The sequence below is a fragment of the Corvus brachyrhynchos genome, unplaced genomic scaffold (assembly GCF_000691975.1).
Source record: "Corvus brachyrhynchos isolate BGI_N302 unplaced genomic scaffold, ASM69197v1 scaffold43, whole genome shotgun sequence".
NCBI lineage: Eukaryota > Metazoa > Chordata > Aves > Passeriformes > Corvidae > Corvus > Corvus brachyrhynchos.
The window spans coordinates 2,312,931-2,334,040 of NW_008237353.1; the positions used below are offsets into that span (position 1 = coordinate 2,312,931).

Genomic DNA, 21,110 nt, shown 5'->3' on the forward strand with positions numbered 1-21,110 from the left:
CTGCACAGCTACAGCCTTGGGGCAAACGACACAATACAGGACCTCCAACGCAGACTCTGCAAAAAAGGCTTTGAACGAACAATCTCATGGGTGAAGAGGACGCCCTTCTCTGCCACCAAAATAATCCAGCACCCAACAAGTGTGAAACCCAGGTATGCAGCCGTCCAGTCAAGGAACAATTTATAACTTCACACTGACCACCTTGAGCAGAGGCAGCAAGACGACACAGGCCAGGTAAGAGCCTGGAGAAATACATTGCAGAGGGTACACGGCGTCACTTTCTGATGGTTCATTCTGTGGTGTAAAACTCCAGCAGGCATACACAGAGTAAGATAATTGAAAAGGAAAATAAACAAGACTCTTTGAAGTCAACTTCCAAGTGCAGTCAAAACCACGGGCATTTAATTTACAGCATTCTTCAGCCTGCAGACATCTTAGGAAAATGTCCAATCCACTGAAATCAATAATAAATAAGCACTTTCAATGGATGCAGGAATTAACTCTTGTTATTTAAAAATGGATTTGAATGCAGTTGTGCTGATAAAGCACTCTCAAAATCCTCCTTCAGGGAGAGAATTTATTTTTGTTTATTTATGAGTATCTATGTTAATTTAATATCAGAAAAAGGAAGAGCAATAAATAAAGCCAAAAATAAACACATATACAAAACAGATATAAATAATATAATTTGCTTATACTTTGCCCTTGAAAACAATAAAAAACTATTACTCCAATCTTTAACTGCTTAGAACTCTGCCAATTAAACTTGAAGATGGAAGAGACATAGAGCAATGAAGTGCTGTGCAAGGCCACCCAGTATGGCACGAATTTGAACACAAGGCTACCTGGTACTTAGAGATATTGTGGGTTGTACTGCCCAAAGAAGAACAGATGTTTGAATTTATGTTTTAGTCGGGTCCTGCAACCAAAAGCTTCAAGGAAAAACCAAACTTTTTTCATGTGGGGTCCTTTTTATGAATTACTTCAATTGATTGTTCTGATAAGAAGAGTATGGCCTTTACTCAAATGCTATCTCCCCTCTTTTTCCATTTCTTATCTGATTCACCTTTAAAGTTTATTTTGCAGTCCATCTGGAAACTGGAAGCAATTAAATATTCTTGATCTGGGACGGCCTACAGCACAAGTATCACAAGTGAATTTAACAGCAGGATTTCAGTGCAACAGAAATGAAATAAAATGGGTAAAAATCAAACCTTGATTGCATGGTAACACTTGTCTAGGTATTACTTTATACTTTAAATCTAATTTTCAGGTAATGAGAGGATTTCATAGGCCTAGAGACATAAAAGTGAGGGTCTCAGAAATTGTGCCACACCTAGTTTGTCTTCTTGTTACGTTACAAATCAACCAGGTGGGATGAACTAACTTTCGAGGAAAATCAATAGTGGTCAATTTTTCTAACCAAGATACTGCAATTAGAGGGCTAGCTTGATTTCAGGCTTCTGACCTAAGAATCAGGGAGGCTGAAGGATTTCTCATTCTCTACTAGTAAACGTCATGATTTTCAATGTGCAGGTGTAAAGAAGATGTCACTAAAAATAGAAGTAATCAAGAGAGTCCCAGCTGCTTACTTTAACAGCAAACTAGACATATGCAAAAGAAAAACATGAGACTCCCTTCTAAAAAAAGAGTTGATTAAAATTTTAGAGTAATTTAGCTTAAAATGCATATTTTGCTTGACAACTTGCAGAACAAATTGTCAGGGGGCCAGGAATAACCTAAAGCATAATAAAAGAGTACAGGAGACACAAAGTAAAGGGTTTCAGAGTCTCTCCCTTGCCTCATGAGGAATAGGAATGACCAAACAAGACACCATTGTTTGCTCGCTTAGAATAAAACTGAGAGCAATGTTATCCTGGAGGGCTGACTTGATCAGGGCACCCAGCCACCCCCCAGAGGGACTGATGCTGCTCCTGTTCATCTTTTTCCCCAAAGCCACCTCTGCTGTACTCCCTGTGGTGCCCAGGACATCTGTCCAATACCAGTTCCACTAACCCAGCAGAAAACCACCTACCTTTGCCTCGGCCAGGTGACAAACCACACCAGACTCAGCCCAAATGGGGTCAGGGGAAGGACACACCTCCTTATGTGATACATGTATCACTTGGCTGCATAGTGGGCTTTTAAACTGCAATTTCCACCCAACACTCTCAACGGGAGGCAAAGAGATTTGCATGGCTGACCAACAGCCCAAGGTAGGGTGTTCATGCAGTTGTAAAACAGAGGATCTTCTCAGTAGGCTTCCTGGCTGTGCAAAGTCACAGGTGACAAAGTGCACAGTGCTTAGCAGGCCAAAGTAAAACAGTGTGACATTGTAATAATCACGTAGAGCAAGATGTCTCCAAAGAAAGAGGGGGAAAACCTCTGAAGATGCAGGTACCATAAGAAACACGTCCATCAAAAGAGCAGTGCAGCTACACTGGCTTTCCAGGTGGGATGTCTGCTCAGACAGGCACTTGTGGTAGAACTTCTCGGTTGGAAAGCACATTTCAAATCTAAGTCATTCAACAAAGCAATGGTATCAAACCACAGACACCACGTGAAACAATGCTCCCCCAAGCCAAGGGGTTTAAAAATACAACAGCACACATGCAAAGGAAAATATCTGTTGCAGAATAGCTGACTATCCAAACATCCGTGTTTCTCCGTTAAGCTGGAATATATAAAGCTGTACATAAAGAGCTATCAAAATTATGATGAGGTGCAAAGAAAAGTCTCTCAGACTTAAAAGGCTAACGATGTGTTGTCTCAAGTTTTCATTTCTTCACCCGAGAAATTTTAACTTACACCAGAATATGTTTATATTAAATTCCAAAAGCTGCCATTTAAAATAAAAAAATTCTAAAAGCTGTCCTTGACACTCAGCATACATACACACACATGCTCCCAGTTAATTTATTTTACAGAATTATGACTTCAATGAACAACTCTTCAACTGCGAAGAAAGATCAAATCAGATAATAGCTCCACGAGTAACCCTTTTAACTAGGGACCTCCTAACTCTCTACTCATATCCCAAATTTTTTGTCCATATAAACAAATACCTACAGGATTTCATGAAAGTGAAAGCATTACAGGCAAATGACATGTTGCAAGAGAAGAGATATTAGAAACAAAAATCTGTACAAACTTTATTGAAAAGATAAATAACAGCTGCAGGAGCTCCAGGAAAGGAGGAGGGCAAGGGAGGAGAAGAGGAAGAATGGACAGATATCTCCATAGTAACTACAACTATGAAACTCAGGGGAGAACTTGTCTGAAAGCTGAAAGAAGGATGCTACCAGAGAAAACAGACTGCGATATAACTGGAAAAAAACCAGAAACTTCCAAATAATTTTCCACATGGTCAAGGGTCCCTTAAGCTTTAGTTTATTTAATTAGAGCCAAGAACAAATAGAGAGAAAAGCAAAGAAAAAAAGCATAAAATCAAAACATGATGATGACATGGCCATTACTGTACAAATTATTTAACAATAAACATACTGCTAAAAAACCAAATACACCGATATTCAGGTTAAGAAGAAAAAAATAGTTAGTTTCCCTCAGGAAATTCTGTGCTATTGAACACAACAATGGAAGAAGAGAAAGGAGAAGCACTATACCAGCATAAGCTAGGTGATACATGTAAAATTACCTTGATTTTTCTATCAATACAAGAGACCTGACTAGAGGAGATTTTTACAATACAGAGGTTTATACTTTTCAAATGCAGTTCAGACTTAGAAAACTCCTACAAGTCCCAAACTGAGATGCTGGTGACACGGACTGACCTATTTCTGAGCAGTAATCACACAACTCCAAGCCTCTGTCATCCATCTGGGAGTCTCAAGACCCACACCCTTACCTGGAATCTTAATCTGACCCATAACAACACTAATACCCACATTCCTGTCAGTTTTGGTGAATCAGCAGTAGCTCACATTCATGCTGTCATTTGCAAGGAACATGTTGAGAACATGTTCCCATCACTCACACATTGTCCATGTAAGCCACAGGAATAACACAGAACAGGATTTTGTATAGTTCAGTGTATGCCAAACCAGCATGCAATATGAATACAATGTTCAAATACTTATAAAGATGAAAAAAACCCAACCAAACCAACAAACCCAAAACCCAAACCAAAACAACAACAAAACAAAACATAACAACGCACCACCAATATTCTTAAAATTCAGTATATTAGGACACACTTCCACCTTAAAATATTGGAATGGTGCTCTCTTTTTTAGTATCATTATCTTTACACAGCACATAGGACAACACCAGGTGTAGCAAAGAATTATGTTAGCCCAAACATCAGCCTAGAGTTTTATACAGACAATGGCTTATTTGCATTAAAATAATTACTTCCACATTGGCAAACAAATTTGCCTGAAAAAAAGTGTCTTTTTCAACTATTTCGTACATCATTTTAGAGTGACCTCTCCCTAGTATTAAAGTAATCAACATCAAGCCTGTAAGGCACAGGGGTGAGACATGAATTATGTGAATCACAGTTAGGGATGGGTTATCAGGCAGCTGAAGGAGTGCGGGCCATACACAGAACAACAGAAACAACTGCACCTATCCTGTCTGGTTTGGAAACTTCCTTGATTCCTCAGTGAATGAGTCCAGACTCAAAGTCACAAAGACCTTTCCCAGCAACTCTGACTTCTGAAAAGATGGTGGCAGGTGAGAACAAGCAAGTTTGAATTGGACATGGCGTAACACTTCTCAGCTTGCTATAAATCATACCTTCAAAATTATTAAATCACTACTCAAACAAGTTGTTTACATAGCTGCCTACCCACAAAGTTCAAGTGTTCCCAGATTATTGTACCTTGTTATATCTTTGCATGTCAGATAGAAGAATTCGTGTCACAACTTCTGTTTGTTCCTTATGAAAATACTGAAAGAACATTAATCACCCTATTTCTTCCTTTTCAAACTACATACAATGATCTTCTTGACTTGCATTATAAAGCAGGTAATCTGTCTTTTTACTATTTCTCTACAAATCCACTCCAATGGACTATTATTGCTTTGTTTATATGGCTAGTTATTTAAATATAAATGTGCAGCACTAAAAATATATTCCAATCATATCAGCATTTCCAGAAAAGGAGGGAGCGTGGGGGGGAGAGGCTTTAAGAAAAATTATTATACATAAATCTTATTGCCATTTTGGTTTTATTGTGGATTAATGCAGTTCTTCATGAGCAAACAACTAGTGCAGATTTGCACTGCCTACTGAAATTAGAATAAAATAACAGAAGCACCTGGTTGATAAGTGGGCTTTCATTGTGTTGTAGCAGGCAACAGCTGAACACAAACATATTACATAGTGTTCCAATTAGTGAAAAGACTGTTCATTAAAAAAGTCCTGGAAAAACACTTTGATATTAAGAGCAGTCTCCTGCTTTCACACCCAAGTCATAATACACTGCTCTCTCCATCATCTACAATACCAAGCAGAAATCCCTCACAAACTTACAAATGTGGGAACAGCATTGACCTTGTTTTACATCTTGCATGAAAGGTGCTAAGTCTAGTGCTAAAGAGACTGTTCATTATTAACTATAAAAACAATCTGACAAAAAGAAAAAGAAAAAAAAAAAGAGGGGAAAAAGATCCCCATCCCCAAATCCCCTCAACCTTTTGACAGCTCTACTGCAAGAAAGTCCTTTGCAAATCAAGCTGAAAAGGATATATCACTAAAAGAAACTACTTAAATTAGCAGCTTGCCTAATATGCAAAAGCTTGCCTACCCTTGACTGGCTTTTTTTTGTGCTGAGGGTGCAAAACAGCTCTGCCAGCCTAGCAGCTGTGCAGCCACCAGCCAGGGGAGATCAGTATGCTTGTCTCCCCCTCCTTGGACACATACTCCCACCTTTTTATTTGACAAACCTTAGCCCTCATGTTGCTCCACAATGAGCCAGTTCAGGGAGTTAAAACTGGCATCTAAAAATAAAATTTTAAAAAGACAAACAGGAAAAAGGAGCAGGCAGCAGGGAGCCAGCACAAGGCAAGGAGCATGAGCACATCCCATGGGTTGGCCTTGCTGTAGTGCACAATCACACTTCTGACTGTCACATGCTTGAGACCGTTAGCAGAAAGCTGCTGTATTAATTAAAGGCCTCAGAAGGTTCCTAATAAGCAATTTCTGGCCAATCTAGCGGTGGCAGCTTAAAATGCTACTGCTCCCCAGTGGGTTGTTCCTTTCTCCTACAGCCAACAACCTTCCCTGCAGCAGAACTGGACAAAGAGTCTTCTCCCAGGAGCTCTGCACACCCTTGCACCAGTGGGCAATGTCCATCCCCTGTTTTGCTACTGCAAGACGGGAAATTTCTCCAACCCTAATTTTTTCCTAAACTAAACCAATGTCTTTTTTCCCCTTAACAGAGAGAATATTCTGACATTAAACTTTAAAAAATCCCCGATTTAAAGCTTAACAGTGATCAAAATCAGTCAGCCTCCTCCCACTTCTCACAGCCCTCTATTAAGACAACTTTACAATAAAAGATAAATGCATTTGTGCATTTGGCAATTCCCCATGTGAATTTCTGGGAAGGGGGCCATGTAAATGAGTAGCCACCTGATTAGTAACAGGAAGCAAGCAATAGCCGATTATCACCAAAGATCAACATACTGTCATATGAAGTCTGCTCTGCATATCTCTTCCTGGGTAAGGTGGGCAACTTGTTGCTAGAAAACACACAGCTGTCTCTGCACACTGTTATTAATTCCCAGTGGTTGCAGTCCTTAAGAGTTGCCCATAAAAATGTACGAGCATCCAGCACAGACCAAACACCTTTGGACAGTTACCTATTGATTTTCTCAACTGAGAATCATAGCTGGAAACTGGAGATTCACAACAAAAACATGCAGCTACATGGAAGCTACACTTCTCCTTCAGCAATAACCTTTTGTTCATAGGTTTTGAAAAATGTATGATCTTTACATGGTGAAGGCCACCCAATCTGATAGTTTATCAAGCCCATATACCAACAGTTTTGTTCATCTCTCCCCAAAGCATTGAACAAACCAGCAACTTCTCTCATTTACATGGCAACTAGACAGCAATCCATTGCACAGCAGATTCAGTGTAACACTTGAATGCTTGGCTTTTGCCAAATGTTAGAATAATGCTGGCACTTTTCACCTTCACTGGCTGAAAGAAGTATTTACCGCTTAGGATTATCCTGCTGCTTCCCTTCAGACCTGACCACTAGTAATACACACAGCTCAGATCAAAGTAAGTGTTTTCCATCCTTTTGAGTGTAAACTCAAATAAAGCTAAGTATTTTGAAGCACTAAGCTTGCCACTACTGCCACTGCCAATCCTCCCCAAACTCCATTTACTCTGTAAGAAGGGCTTGCAGTTTTGGACATATCTGGAGGCTGCAAAGGGGCAAAGCTGTACATGTGCTCCTTTTCCTCTTTACCACCACCAGCAGCTGAAATCTGTAGCACCACAAAAGGCGGGCTGCAGACTTTTAGAACTGTTCCAGAATATTATTTCAATATAAAATAATACATGTAAAAAGAAATGGAGATGGGAATTTTCGCATCAGATGCAAACCTGGTTGTGTAAGAAGCTTCCTCCAGTCCCCAGAGAGCAAAGGTATTAATTACTGACTACACTCTGACTAGCTGGAACCATCTGAAGCCTAACAGTGTCAGGCCAGTGCATTCAAAAATCCTGCTCCATCAAACAAAGTATCTAAGTGAGTTTCTGAACAAAATCTGCAGTATTAGATTAAATCTGCACACCTTCAACATAACAGCCATCTCTTTCCTTTATGGCTCTTCAATCAAGCTATGATACTAGAAAAGGGGTTGAAACTGGAAAATTAAATAGATATGATAAACCTTAAGCTGTGCTTGGCTGGGGGTTCTACTGTTGTGTTATTCTGCTTGACATATATATGTGAAATAAGGAACACTTGTCTCTGATCTCTTCACTGGTCCACAGCCAGGCTGGTAGGGATTTACCTCCCCCACAGATGCCTGCCAGCACCCACCTATCTACAGCTGAGTCCAGTAACTCACTGGGAGCATCCACTACCTAGTTTTGACCCAAGGGAGGGCTACACCAGGGATAGTTGGCACCAACAGGGATAGTGAGACCACAAGGCAATGTTAACTGCTAGCAAATTCACGCTCCACTCAGTTTGCTACAAGAACTTACACTTGCTGCTTATCCAGGCTCTTGTGCAAATTGTCTCTGAAACTGGAGGAGTTTGGATCAACTATAAATGCAAACTAAAACCACACACATGCTGCACACATGCATGAATCCCTATCCCCTTTATGTAAGGTGACCTGCTCTAGGCAGGGGGAGGAAATGCTGCCAGATTAGTCCCTGAACTGATGGACAGGGGGCCAGAAGGCTGCCAGATAGAGCAGCTGGGAAGAGGTGGGAAGAAGGAACTGGGAAAAGATTGCCTCCACAGTGCCAGCCTGCCATTACATTTAAGAACTGAAAGGTCAAACCAGAGTCTTAAACTACTGAAGAAACTGGATTACAGTTTAAGAGAAGCAACCCAGAAAAGATCTGTCTGCAAAGAGGAAGCTCAGGGAGGAAAAGAAATAGGTAAAAGTCTGTGTTGGGTGTAAATGGAAACAAAGCAAGAACAGTCCCCTTCACAGCAACTAAAGTAACAACTGTAATATTATCTCAACAGCTCATGATGCTTGAAGAAGTTGTGAAGTGATGCCTTGCCTTCCATGAAAGCCAGAGAAAGTTTTCATCTTGGGTCTGTGTTGGGGCTGGGTTTTTTTGTTGTTGTTTTTAACCTGAAAAGTACCAAAAGCACTGAGCTCCCTATTATTATGCCTGAACCACCTAGCTGCCTCTCAAGGGTCTGAATTCCCTCAGCCCAAACCCACCAAATATTCTTCCAAGAATGTTTCACCCAGAGTACTCAAGTGCAGTTTCTGGAGACTGGTGATGTAGAAATCCCACTCATTTCTGAAGCTCGACTGTGCAGGGCACCAGAAGCAGGTACAGCGTAAGGGACAAGCCCTCCTGCCCCTTGCCAGCCCCAAGAGAGGAAGGGGATGTCCCCCTGGTTGCACTGACAGCTGCTCCTACAACTATACCCTGAACAAGAGATAAAAGTCTCACTCACGCTAACAATGAAGAAACCTGGCAAAAGGCCTCAATTCATTTTCTTCTTGCTATTATTTTTAATCCTAACCAGCTTCTTGAAGCTACTCATGGTGTGACCCTGCAAGCCATTATGCGAGCACAGCTAAGGAATGAGGGGACCAACTAAAGCACTGAGGGAAGCAGAAAGAAATTCCTTAAGATAATGTGCATGCAACAGGTTAGCTGTGAAATAATGACCACGGTGTCCCAGGATCACACCAACAGTAGATGTCACCTAAATAGCTCAGCAGAAATAATTTTCAATCCCCCGATGTATCTCATAAAGCCCAAAATCAGCCCACAAATATCTTTGCCCTGACCAGCAGTAGGATGCAATAAGCCTTGCAAAATTTCTACCAGTATGGAAGATAACACAAATTTTACTCTGATATGCCTGATGAGCTAAGTGGGCATATTAGTTAAGAGTTTTAGTTTGTTGCTTGGGTGCACAGAAAAGATTGTGGGGACCAGGGATATGAAACAGTGGAACAAGAACAGGAGGGTGTCCAGGAAAGCACCAGTCTCCTCACCCCATCAGGCTTCTCAGTGGAATTATAAAGTCATACAGAAAACAGGAATACTTCTTTTGTTTGGAAGAAAACTGTTGTTGTTGTTATTATAACTATATGGTTTGTTTTGGCTTGGAACTAGGATGCAAGGAGTGTGGAGGAAAAAAGGTTGAGGAAGCATTTCTGATCCTGTCTTTTAAGTGGCATTTTTTAGACAGCCTGTTTCCGTTCTTACTTCACAGAGAGGACAACTCCCAGCCACCTGCATTCTCAGCATATTTTCTATAATAGATTGGCTTGAGGTCTATGATTTTAACCCACATTTTGCACATTCAGTGAGTTCTAGGAAAGAGGAGGCAGCTTGCTGCAGCAGTATCTCAAAGTAGTCTTTTGCAACCGATACCCACCACACTCCCTTACTATGCAGTCCCTCTTCTCAGAAGCATCTGTTTTGTCCTTTCCTATCTTTTTAACCTTACATGGTTTCATTCACTGAAAATTAGAAATACCAACAATAACTGTAACTACTTTAGTGATGCTTTCCTTGAAATTGCACACACATACATATTGACATGACCTGAGAGGCAAACACCAGGAGAGGAGAGAGTCTTAAGGCATTTAAATTAGCATTCACCTACTGTAAAATAATAACAGCTTTTCCATGCTTTCCAAAACAGCAACGAGAACCATCTATACCAACAGGTGAAGCAAAGCTTGCTATATCTTTGCTGTTCATAGAAGGAATCCATGCTGCAACATCTGTTTATGGTAGGGCAGTAGGTGCGACCACAACCTACTGATAACATAATGCAACACTCTAAGAGACAAAGCAGAAAGGCTCTACTTTAATCATAACGCACTACTGACCTTTTCCTTGAGGGCCCTTCTTCAAAATCTGAAGAACTAACATCGTTGCTTGTTGAGGACACTTGCGATGCATCGTCCTTCTCATTCTCCAGCTGTTCTGATCCTGGTCCTAATCCTTTAGATTGGCCATTAGTGAGAAGTCCTGCAAACATGACAAAGGAGTACACAATATTCAAAACCTGCATTACCAGTGATTTTATAAAAATTCACATGTGACACTTACGATAGAGAGCTGATGTCCAAAGCAACTGTCTTGCAAAGAGATAGACTGACAACACTGATTTTGTATAGAGGTACTTTAATAAAAATCTGCCAGCCTGCCTGCTTCTGATTTGGTTAACTCTAAGACCCCAATCTCAAATAACTCCAATATGAGTGTTTGCAATAGTGTTTATAATCTTGTCACTTTCGAAAAAGGGACACATCTTAGTCAAATTCATCCTTGTTTTACAGAATTCCTGTGACTGGCATAGATGAGAGTCTTTTGCATTTATCTGTGGATTCATAAAATTAAGCTGCCATTTGGTCCAATTTGACATCATCTTGCTCTTCATTCTGGCACCTCCAACTACTGCAATTTATGATCCTTTGAAAAAAATCCTACATCCCAAAGAAGTGAACATCAAATGTCCATTTCCTGACTTTGATTCTTCTGGCCAAGTGTCACTCATCTACAGAAACTCCAGACTGCCAGAAAAGGTACACAGGGCATCAAAGGTACACAGGACACAGCTGCCTTCCCGTTTGTGCGTTTCCTCTCCTGGAGAAATAATACAGCAAGCAGAGTCCCACACAGATGGAAGAGAGCATTGGACCTTTGCAAGCATAACTTTTAACAAATTTTGTGTATTCTATGCCACCAAGTAACTACAATATAATATGACTCTTACAAACAACAGCAGATAGGCAATGAAACCACTCATACTTAAGGAAGAATTAAAATAGTAACATATTCTTCAGCAGGCTCTGGGATGAGAGGGAGGAAACAATTTTATTAGCTCACTCTTTACTCCATGTTATAAGAGCTTATTACCAGAGGAGCTGCAATTTCATCCAGGAGAATGCTTTCTCATCTCTCCACCCAAATAGTTTTACGAATGGCATAACAAAGCTTTGTTTCACTGCTGTACTTCCTCAGAGAAATGTTGATAAGACTTCTCTCCCTCCTTTAGCCATTTCAGTCTCTCTTTCAAAAACTGCACCTTAGAAAAGAAAATGTGGCGGGGAAGGGGGTGGGGGCTACCCTTTCCAAGATGAGCCAGGCAGTGAGGCTGGTCAGAGTACTAAACTGAAAACATTTACTAAGAACTGCAGTTCAAGAATTTCCACCAGCACTACATGAGTGCCAGACCATTTCGGACCTCTGTTTTCAGGAAAATCACCATCCAGTACCACCAATGCACTTACTCATTGCATAACCAAGCATTCCGCCAAGCTCAGCTCCGAAGAGACATCGAAGCATAACCAGAGCAAGAGCAAAGACACCTGCTCCGGTGAGCTGCTGTCTCTAAGCACTGGAAGCTTGGCCACAGTTGTAGCCAAATGCTCCTTCCTCACAAGGCCATTTATTCACTGGTCGCTTGGGCACTACGACTGCCAGCGGGCTCTGAACTTCACCAATTCCAATCTAATTGCTCTGACTGCCCATTTTTAAACAGCCTAATCCAAAGCCTGCATCATATCTCTCACTCTCATTTTACCAACTGAAGTCTGCTCATATTCATTGTGAACTATACCACATTTCTGCTGACTTGGGCTATGTGATGGCCACATGCTGCAGTTTTTGCATATGCTGTTTTAAAAACTTCACCTACAAAGCAGAAACATGGATTGTTTTTTTTGTGGGGAAGAGTCGGTGAACTGGTAGCTCAATTTTTTTCCCTAATACACAGCCCACAGAGCAAAAGTTGAAACTACACACCAATTTTTGCATTAAATTGTCTCTTCTAGCCAGCTCCAGACTGTCAGGGAGAAGTAAAATGACCCAGTTTACATTTTCTCTCCCCTTTTGTTGAATTCCTTTTGATATTTCCTTTCCATTAAAGGGATCTCAAACTGTGACCCAACAAATAAAACAAATTTCAGTATCAGCACATGATACTACAAAAGGGTTTGTAGTGTAACCACACAATCATATGACGTGGGGTGACAGCATCCCTTCAAAGCATTCCCGAGGAAATGAAGGCAAACTTTGAAAAAACGCTTGAATAGATTATATTTCTATGCTGAACTCACTCCCTCTAGAAGCCCTAGTGCCTAAGTTTATTCTTATAAAAGTTTCAACTTTTGCTTTGCATTTTTCCATGAAACCACTGCTGATAAAATTTACAATTTTTGAACTCCAGGGAAGTCTAAATCAAGCATATCATTTGAGGCCTGACACTCAGTAACTTAACTCTTATGGCAGAATTTGATTAGGTTTTCCAAAAGCAATATTTGCTCTGGAGACCTGCCATATGTAAAACCCAGGAACCTGAAGTATATGAGTCAAGAAAATCACCTTTCAGGCTGTCAACTTGCATGCACTTGGAAGGCAATTTTTATTCATCCTTTCACCCTGCCAAACCATCAGCTCACTTGGGAGACAAGCATGATTTGTGTTCCTCAAGGAAAAAAGTATCGGTTTGCCTACCATTACTCATCATAACCAGCACCATTCCAAGACGCAGTAATATTGCCGATAACTGATGTTAGCTATCGCCCGCTGGAACCAACTAAAACAAGTGCTCTGAAAGAGAGGCATAAAACTACAAATGAGAGATACTGATAAATACTGGGAATGGGTGTCATGTTCTACAGGTTTTCAGGGCAAGCATAATTGCAAAATCCACTCTGAAGTGATGAAAGGCACAGACAGCCACAATCCAAAGCCTCCTTTCAAGCGCTGGAGAGAAAGCACATGCTGAAGCAGGCTGTTATACAGTTTACTGCCACTCGATCATTTTTATATCAAATGCATTCAGCTTGCCCCCAGATACCTTTCCCTTCAAATGCCATTCCTGTTATCTCTAACTGCAATAAGCCACATTCTTTTCTGCTGTGCATCAGCTGGGAGCCATGAAAGGTCTGGAAGCCTCAGGACAGGATGGGGACCCCACAGTTTTGCCAAGTGATACTCAGGCACTCCCATCACCATTAATGAGTTGGTACCAGTGCAGTGGACAGGTCATACAGGTCTGCTGGTGCACTTAAGGAGCATCAACCCATGTGAGTTTGACTCTCCAAGGCCAACCACACTACAGGAAGCAGCAGGCATTCGTATTTCTTAAAAGCTGAGTAGTACAGTTGTGTACGTATATAAAGAGAGAAAAGCAACTATGCAAGAAAACACTCTTTTGTATAGTCTGGAAAGCTGAACCACTCCAAGGAGTGGCTACTTCAGAGCACCCAGCAACAGTCAAGGAATCAGCAAGTCCTCCAGAGCCAAATCAAATCAAAGGGACAAATAGTTCCTCTACTGCTTTTCCATGGCTGTGCCCTTCAGCCTCTAAAACCACAATGCCAGCAAGCCCTGGCTCCTGTCGAAGCCCATGACATTCTCAGCTGCTGGAGAGCTGGCAGAGGCTGCCTGCCCCTTGCCCACTAGGCTCATCTCAGCCCTAGCTCTCACTGCCTTCTCCCCTGGCAGCTGGACTCATGACCAGCCACCAGACCTGAATAACTAGGCAGAATAAATCAGGGTTGATAAAAATAAGACTTTATTCCTGTAATAGAAAGTGTTTGTTTTAAAAGTCAAATTAGATTTTTCAAAAAAAATAAACCTCATTAAAATTAAGTTTGAAAGTACAGCAACTTGCATTATAAGTCACTGTAGGATTTCAGTTATTAAAATGACTTACATGAAATAATTTATATATACAGAGAAGCACTGCATATTTGCTGTCAAAGTTTAAAAGGAACTGAACAGTTCAAAGTCACTGAATAAACACTACCTTAATTAAGTCAGTAATAATGAATTATTTAATTAAGTCACAATACAGGAACTTGCATATCAAATGACATCTATGACCCTTTAAATACACTGTTCTGGCTCTAACTGATCAAGACTAGACACTTTCAGAGAAAGGCCAATTACTAATTCCTAATAATTAAAAAAGGGTAGCTTAAAACTGAACCATAGAGATCTTAACATCCTCTCTAAAATGCATTTTAGTCACATAAATGTCAACTTCACCATTTTCCTGAATTTGTTTTTAAACTTCCAAAAATGCTGCAATACCAAACCGTTTAGATACTTGCTGCTTAAAAAGACCAAAAGAAAAAGAGCTTCCATTTATCAGTACTGAGAAAAAGCAGCAAACGTCACTTTTTCATCCACTGTTACAAGTGAGAGGAAGTACAAAAGCCCTTTCTGCATACAAGTCATTATTAAAGAGACTTCTATCACCTCCTATTTATTTGCCTTCCACACTGAATGTTTTCAGATCTGTCTGTGGCTACAAGTCTGTTTGTTTTTTCACATGCAGGAAGGGCTCTGCTCTGAGAGCTGAGCCCTACCCTCTAGGGTGATCCACACAGAGTACGGATATTATGGCTTTACAACCTGCCCACAGCGTGCTCCCTCTTGTTCCCACTCCATCTCACTGCCCCCTTCGCTGCTCAGCTGTAGCTTGTAGCTGAGCAGAGGTCTTGCTGAGCCTACTCCAGCAACCAGAACATCCCTCTCACCAAAAACAGAGTGTGTAAAGAACAGTTAAATCTGCTTAAATTAGCTTATTATAGGGGCATTGTGCTGACTCAAGTGGATTGCTTCTCATAAGAGCCTAGCAAGTAAGACTTAACAATACCAGCACACGCAGGGCTTAATTTACATTGGTACACATTTGCTGACCTTACTGGTTTTGGTGATAACACACCCAGCAATCTACAACTCTTCTCAAGTCATGATCTAACTCATCTCTGGTCATCTGGAGAGATGACTGACAGGCACATACAGGACAGGTCTTAGGAGCATCTGAAGATGTGATACAAAATCCCAGTACCTGGGAATGCACCATATAATAAAACATGATGTTAACTCTAAATACATAGAAGGAAAACTGAGGAGGAAGAGAGGAGCAGAAAGCAGCAACGTAAGAGAAGACAGAAAAAAAGTAAGGGAGGGTTTGGAGTTAGTTGGTTTTAAAAATAGATGAGATTGCAATTACTGGTATGTTCTTCATTATTAAAGTTACTGAATAATCGGGAAACCAAACGGGAGCATCTGAGCAAATTTCAGCATCATGTGGTTAGTTAACTAAGTGGTTGGGTGAAGAGACTTTCACAATGTTTCCAAAACACTATTTCCACATCACTTACTCTAACGCCAACAAGGCATCTCAGCATGAACATTTCCATGTTCTTACAATAGAGCAACACCTATTTTAGCTTGCTGTTTCCCAGTCCTAAGGCAGCTTAGGAAAAAAAATACATTCAATTGTATTTCCAGTCAGTTCTCACAGTCAGAGGCAACCCACAAAGCCATTATGTTAGGAAAATCAGCAGTCAACACCCCACAAACACAAGCCAAAGATATCAAAACCATTAAATGACCTAAACAAAGACAATTTCAACATGACCATATTCACAGCTTTCTATATGAGATAACGTCAGAGGGTCCACAGCCCAAGGGAGCCATCCTGCAGATCTCAACAATATGTGAAATATGTAACTCTGCTCCTGGGTGCTTTTTGACTACACAGGGACACTTTTCTTCCCACTGCCAAGAGATTCTGGGCTGGTTTCCCCCCTGGCAGTCCTTTCCCTGCAGTCCTCCCTGGTCCCTGCAAGCTGAACTGCTCTGGGCTGGTAGAAAAGGTCCAGTTTCCAGGGCAAGCAGCAAAACAAACACAAGTTACAGTAAGTTAAAAAGGGGATTTACCCAAGGCAGCATTCTCACTGTGCTAGGATGACAATGCTCCTTATGAGAGCATGTAATAAATAGCAGGGACTGTAGTTACATAGCCATGGAGCTAGAGCTCTGTTCCCTTATGGAGTAACATGCCTGTCCAAACTTCAGCTGTGCAGTCATGGGAGTTGTACAGGAAAGCTTTGTTTAAAAATATTAATGATTTCTTTCTTTCTGCACCATCTCATTTAGGAGAGCTGACACAAAAGTTAGAAAGCAAAGGGTTTAAGCACAGTGTTATAAAGTCTGACGGTTAGCCATCCCACACCATGGTCTGGAAGTTTAGTACCACCTGAACATGGACAAAGTTTTGAGCATAACCACACCATGGAAGACCACCAACATGAATTCTATGCCTAAAATAGAAAGGAAAAAAATTACTATCTTCAGCTCTTTAAATATTTACTCTGGCCATCAGTTTCACAAAGGTACAGAATGTTTCGCACACATTCTGTACAAAAATCAAAACCAGCAATAAACTGGTGGCTCACCTACACCTCTTGTTTTCCTTCAACCTTGTAGATATTGCCTACCTAGACTTTAGGGAATGGTCTTTCACACCATTTCCCACACACTTTGCTTGAGAAACTGGCTGCTCATGGCTTGGATGGGTGCAGTGTTTGCTGGTTTAAAAACTGGTTATATGGCTGGGCCCAGAGAGTGGTGGTGAATGGCATTACATCCAGTTGGCAGCTGGTCACTCATGGTGGTCCCCAGGGCTCAGTGTTGGGGCCAGCCCTGTTTAACATCTTCATCGATGACCTGGACCAGGGGATTGAGGACACCCTCAGTCAGTTCACAGATGACACCGAGTTGGGCAGGACCATTGATCTGCTGAGGGTAGAAAGGCTCTACAGAGGGATCCGGAGAGGCAGGAAAGCTGCCCAGCAGGAAAGAACCTGGGGTTGCTGGTTGACATCTGGCTGAACAAGAGCCAGTGTGTGCCCAGGTGACCAAAAAGCCAATGGCATCCTGGCCAGCAGGACCAGGGCAGTGATTGTCCCCCTGTACTCAGCACTGGTGAGGCCACATCTCGAGTGCTATGCTCAGCTCTGGGCCCCTCCACAAGAAAGACACTGAGGTGCTGGAGCACGTCCAGAGAAGGGCAAAGGGGCTGGGAAAGGGTCAGGAGCACAAGTCTGATGAGGAGCAGCTGAGGGAGCTGGGGGTGTTTAGCCTGGAGAAAAGGAGGCTCAGGAGGGACCTTATCACACTCTACAGCTGCCTGAAAGGAGGGTGTAGCCACATGAGGATTGGTCTCTTCTCCCAGGTAACAAGCAATAGGACAAAAGGAAATAGCCTCAAGTTGTGCCAGGGGAAGTTTAGACTGGATATTTGGAGAAAATTTCTTCACAGAAGAGGGGATCAAGCACTGGAACAGGCAGCCCAGGGAAGTGGTTGAGTCAGCATCCCCAAAGGTATTTAAAAGATGTGTATATGTAGCAGTTTGGAACATGGTTTAGTGGTAGAGTTGGCAGTGCTGGGTTAACAGTTTTACTTGATTATCTTAGAGGTCATCTCCAACCCAAATAATTTTGAACTACAGAGTGTTACAGTTTCTTATGAGCTACAGCTTTGTATACAAGTTTATTTGCATAGTATCATTAAGGAACAATTTTCACCATTTTTCGTAAGTAACAGACAAACAGCTGTGATGCAATACAAATCTACATTGCGTTGTCTGTAATCCTAAATTTGTCTTCTACCAAAACCACACTTTACGTACTAGACTACGTGCTGAAACACTACCAAAATCTTGGTAGGCATGTTAAATAAAACCATTAGTCATTTGATGCTAAGTTTAACCGCACCGGTATCTCTAAACATCTGCAGTCTGCATTAATCAGCACACTGTACCGAGTTACTGTATTTAGCTGTTGTACAGCTATGCACAAAAGATAATTTAGTTTTATAGTGCAAATGCCATCTGTCACATTGTCACAGCATGACAAGGTATCACATTACATATTAAACAGACAACATGCTTCAAAAATAAGGCCTATTTTCATGCTCTGGTTGTCTCAGAGACTAAAGAATGGGGTTTTCATAATAGTGATATAATTTAAAAACAAAGCAAACCACAATATTTTTCTCTGGGATAAGAGATATTAATTCCGTGTCTACTTTTTTAAGGATAGCTGTCATAAAGGCTATTTTGATCTAATTTGGTAATGCAAAACCACAACAGTTTTCTGTCTCTAAATAAAAAAGCCACAGCATGAAACCATCATCGTTTATGCCACACGATGCTCTGTGCTGCCACCACGATGGTAATTAACAGTACGCGGGCTTTTCAGATGACAAGCCACTGGACATTAGGTTGATTGTGGTACATAACAGAGCATATGCATGAAGCAGTACCATTATGCCAAAAACTGTTAGCAAATAGCTTGTATAGTCTTCATAAATGACTAGAAGAGTGCTTTTATATGTAGATATAAATCATTACTATGGAAGCCACGCATGAATGACATTACAGCACAAGATGTGTTTGTCAGCCTGTCAAAAGACCAGATCACCAAAGAGAACAGACTAAATAACACAGGTTGAAAGAAGCTCCTCACTCCCATTATAGCTCCATCCAAAACCACTATTAAGCAACCAAAGACATTTTGTGACTTTGCGTCCTGCATATTAGTCCATTACTGATTAGCAGCATTAATTGAAATTAACTGTTCTGTTGTTTCAACACAACACTTTCTAGGGTGTTTTGTTTTCATTTGGGGGAGTTTGGATTGAGGTTGAGGTGGTATTAAACTCATAAAAGCAGGAATACAACAGTCAAAAATGAACCTTATTTAATTCTGCCAGGAAACTACCCCAGGCCATATGACATACTTCTAGCCTCAGTTTGATTTACGAAATATGCATCTGAAAGAAATTTAAAACAAAAGAAACCAATAAAGCACCCCCCAAAAAAGCCTACCAATGTCTGCACTGTATAAATAGAGAAAAACCTCACCTGAAGTTTGTTCATACTTCTGTTATTTTAGGTTTGGGGTTTTTTTTTAAAGTACTCAAAGAGACACACCTCTCTGATTAAAGACATTTCTCCACTTTAAAGGGCACAATGAGAACTCTGAACCTCTGATTCACCCAAGTAAACACACAACCCCTTCTGGCACTTTATACTTCATAAACCAGAACAGAGGCCATAGCCTGGGCTCCATGATGGTGTGGCCTGGATGAGGGAGCGAACAGGAGTATCAAACAGGCTGAGCAGCGAGGTAGGTGTTCATTGACAGGTGAAGGAGATAGCAGCAGTAATGCTGACCCAAAAAAAGCTGAGGGAACAAACACATCTCTTAAATCCCCTTCCTACAAATGCAGACAGCTAAGTCATAGCTTAAAATCACAAACGGCTACCCCTTAGATTTTTCCAAACTTTTTTTCTTGATTTTACAGAGGGGAGGCTGGGGGAAAGGAAACTTAAGGAACAACTGCCCCCAAACCCAAAAGATAGAGCTGTCATGAATGAAGCAGAACAGAGAGGAGGAAAGAGAGTTGATGGTCACGACCCTACCAGCTGCTCACTATGTGTTATATTGTACCATTGTGTAATTGAGCTTCTACCAATTGCCCCTGGAGCTGTATGGTAAGGGGAGAGCAGTAGCATTTCTAATAAGTAGGTACCAGGCTGTGTAAAGACATTACGTTTTGACAAACAAACACAGTCAATTTTATGGTACCATAAACACTCCCTTTTAGCACCAGGGAAACAAGCATCATGTACTCTTCCCGTACTTTGTCAAGGAATCACACTATTTATTGTACAAATTTGTTGTACTCGAATCTACCTCAGTCGCACAACCTCCTTTGACTGCAGTCAGAAAGCTTCAGAGGAACAAGAGGACTCCAAATGCAAGCTATAGACCTTTGCTGTTCAGATATGTGGCTGGAGAAGGCATGAGAAGAGAGCTTGGTTAGGATGCAGGGACCTGGACTCTGTCCAGATGCAGCCACTGCCAAGCAGGTGCCCCTGAAGAGGCCACCTCCTCTCCAGGCACCTCAGCTCACCCAACTGTAAAATAAAGGTAGTGAGTTCAGCTTCCATAGTGAAATGCAGGGAGGGGTACAGACAGTAACCACGACATGAGACACAGGGTTTGTGTTACTAACATCCCTCAGTGGTGTGTGCCTTGTGTAGATTTTGGTCTTGGACAGAGTGGCTTTATTTCTCCTTGAGGAGAAAAGTGCCCTTAATTGCCTTAGATTTGCGTCTGTCCTGTAAGACACCTTCTCTCATATGCAACCTGGAAACAGAGTTAAACATGCTTTTTATTAGAAATTACAGACACAAGCAAGTCCACAAAAAATATAATTTATCGCCATTTAGTTCAAGGGTATCAGCAACTGAACTATCAGCATAACCACTGAGAGAGAGAAAAGTCTAAGTTCTCAGGTATTAACAAAATTCAGGGAGATAGAAATAAGGTCTTCTTTGGTTTTTATGCCAAAACCATCATGTCTTGTTTATCCTGCCTTTCCTGGGGAATTTTACAGCTGAATGGAAAACCAGTGGGGTGACACCCCATGGGAGAGAGTAAAGAAAACCTGCAATATGCCTATGAAAGAAGTGATTTCATTTTAAAATGTTTTGTTCTTCCTACCTTTTTTTTTTAACCCATTTGAGAGCTATTTGGAGAAAAGTTATTGACTGTTTCCAAAGTATTTTTACTTGTTCTTCTCA

General features: G+C 41.2%; 1 protein-coding gene across 1 annotated transcript in view; it reads right to left on the reverse strand.

Annotated features, from left to right (window-relative positions):
• The window catches only part of JARID2 (jumonji and AT-rich interaction domain containing 2), a 215,117-nt gene that overhangs the window by 82,701 nt on the left and 111,306 nt on the right, over positions 1-21,110 (reverse strand). Inside the window, exon 3 of the mRNA XM_017730670.1 lies at positions 10,534-10,675. Within this exon, the coding sequence (XP_017586159.1) occupies positions 10,534-10,675 (142 nt within the window). The remainder of the gene's footprint in view (positions 1-10,533; positions 10,676-21,110) is intronic.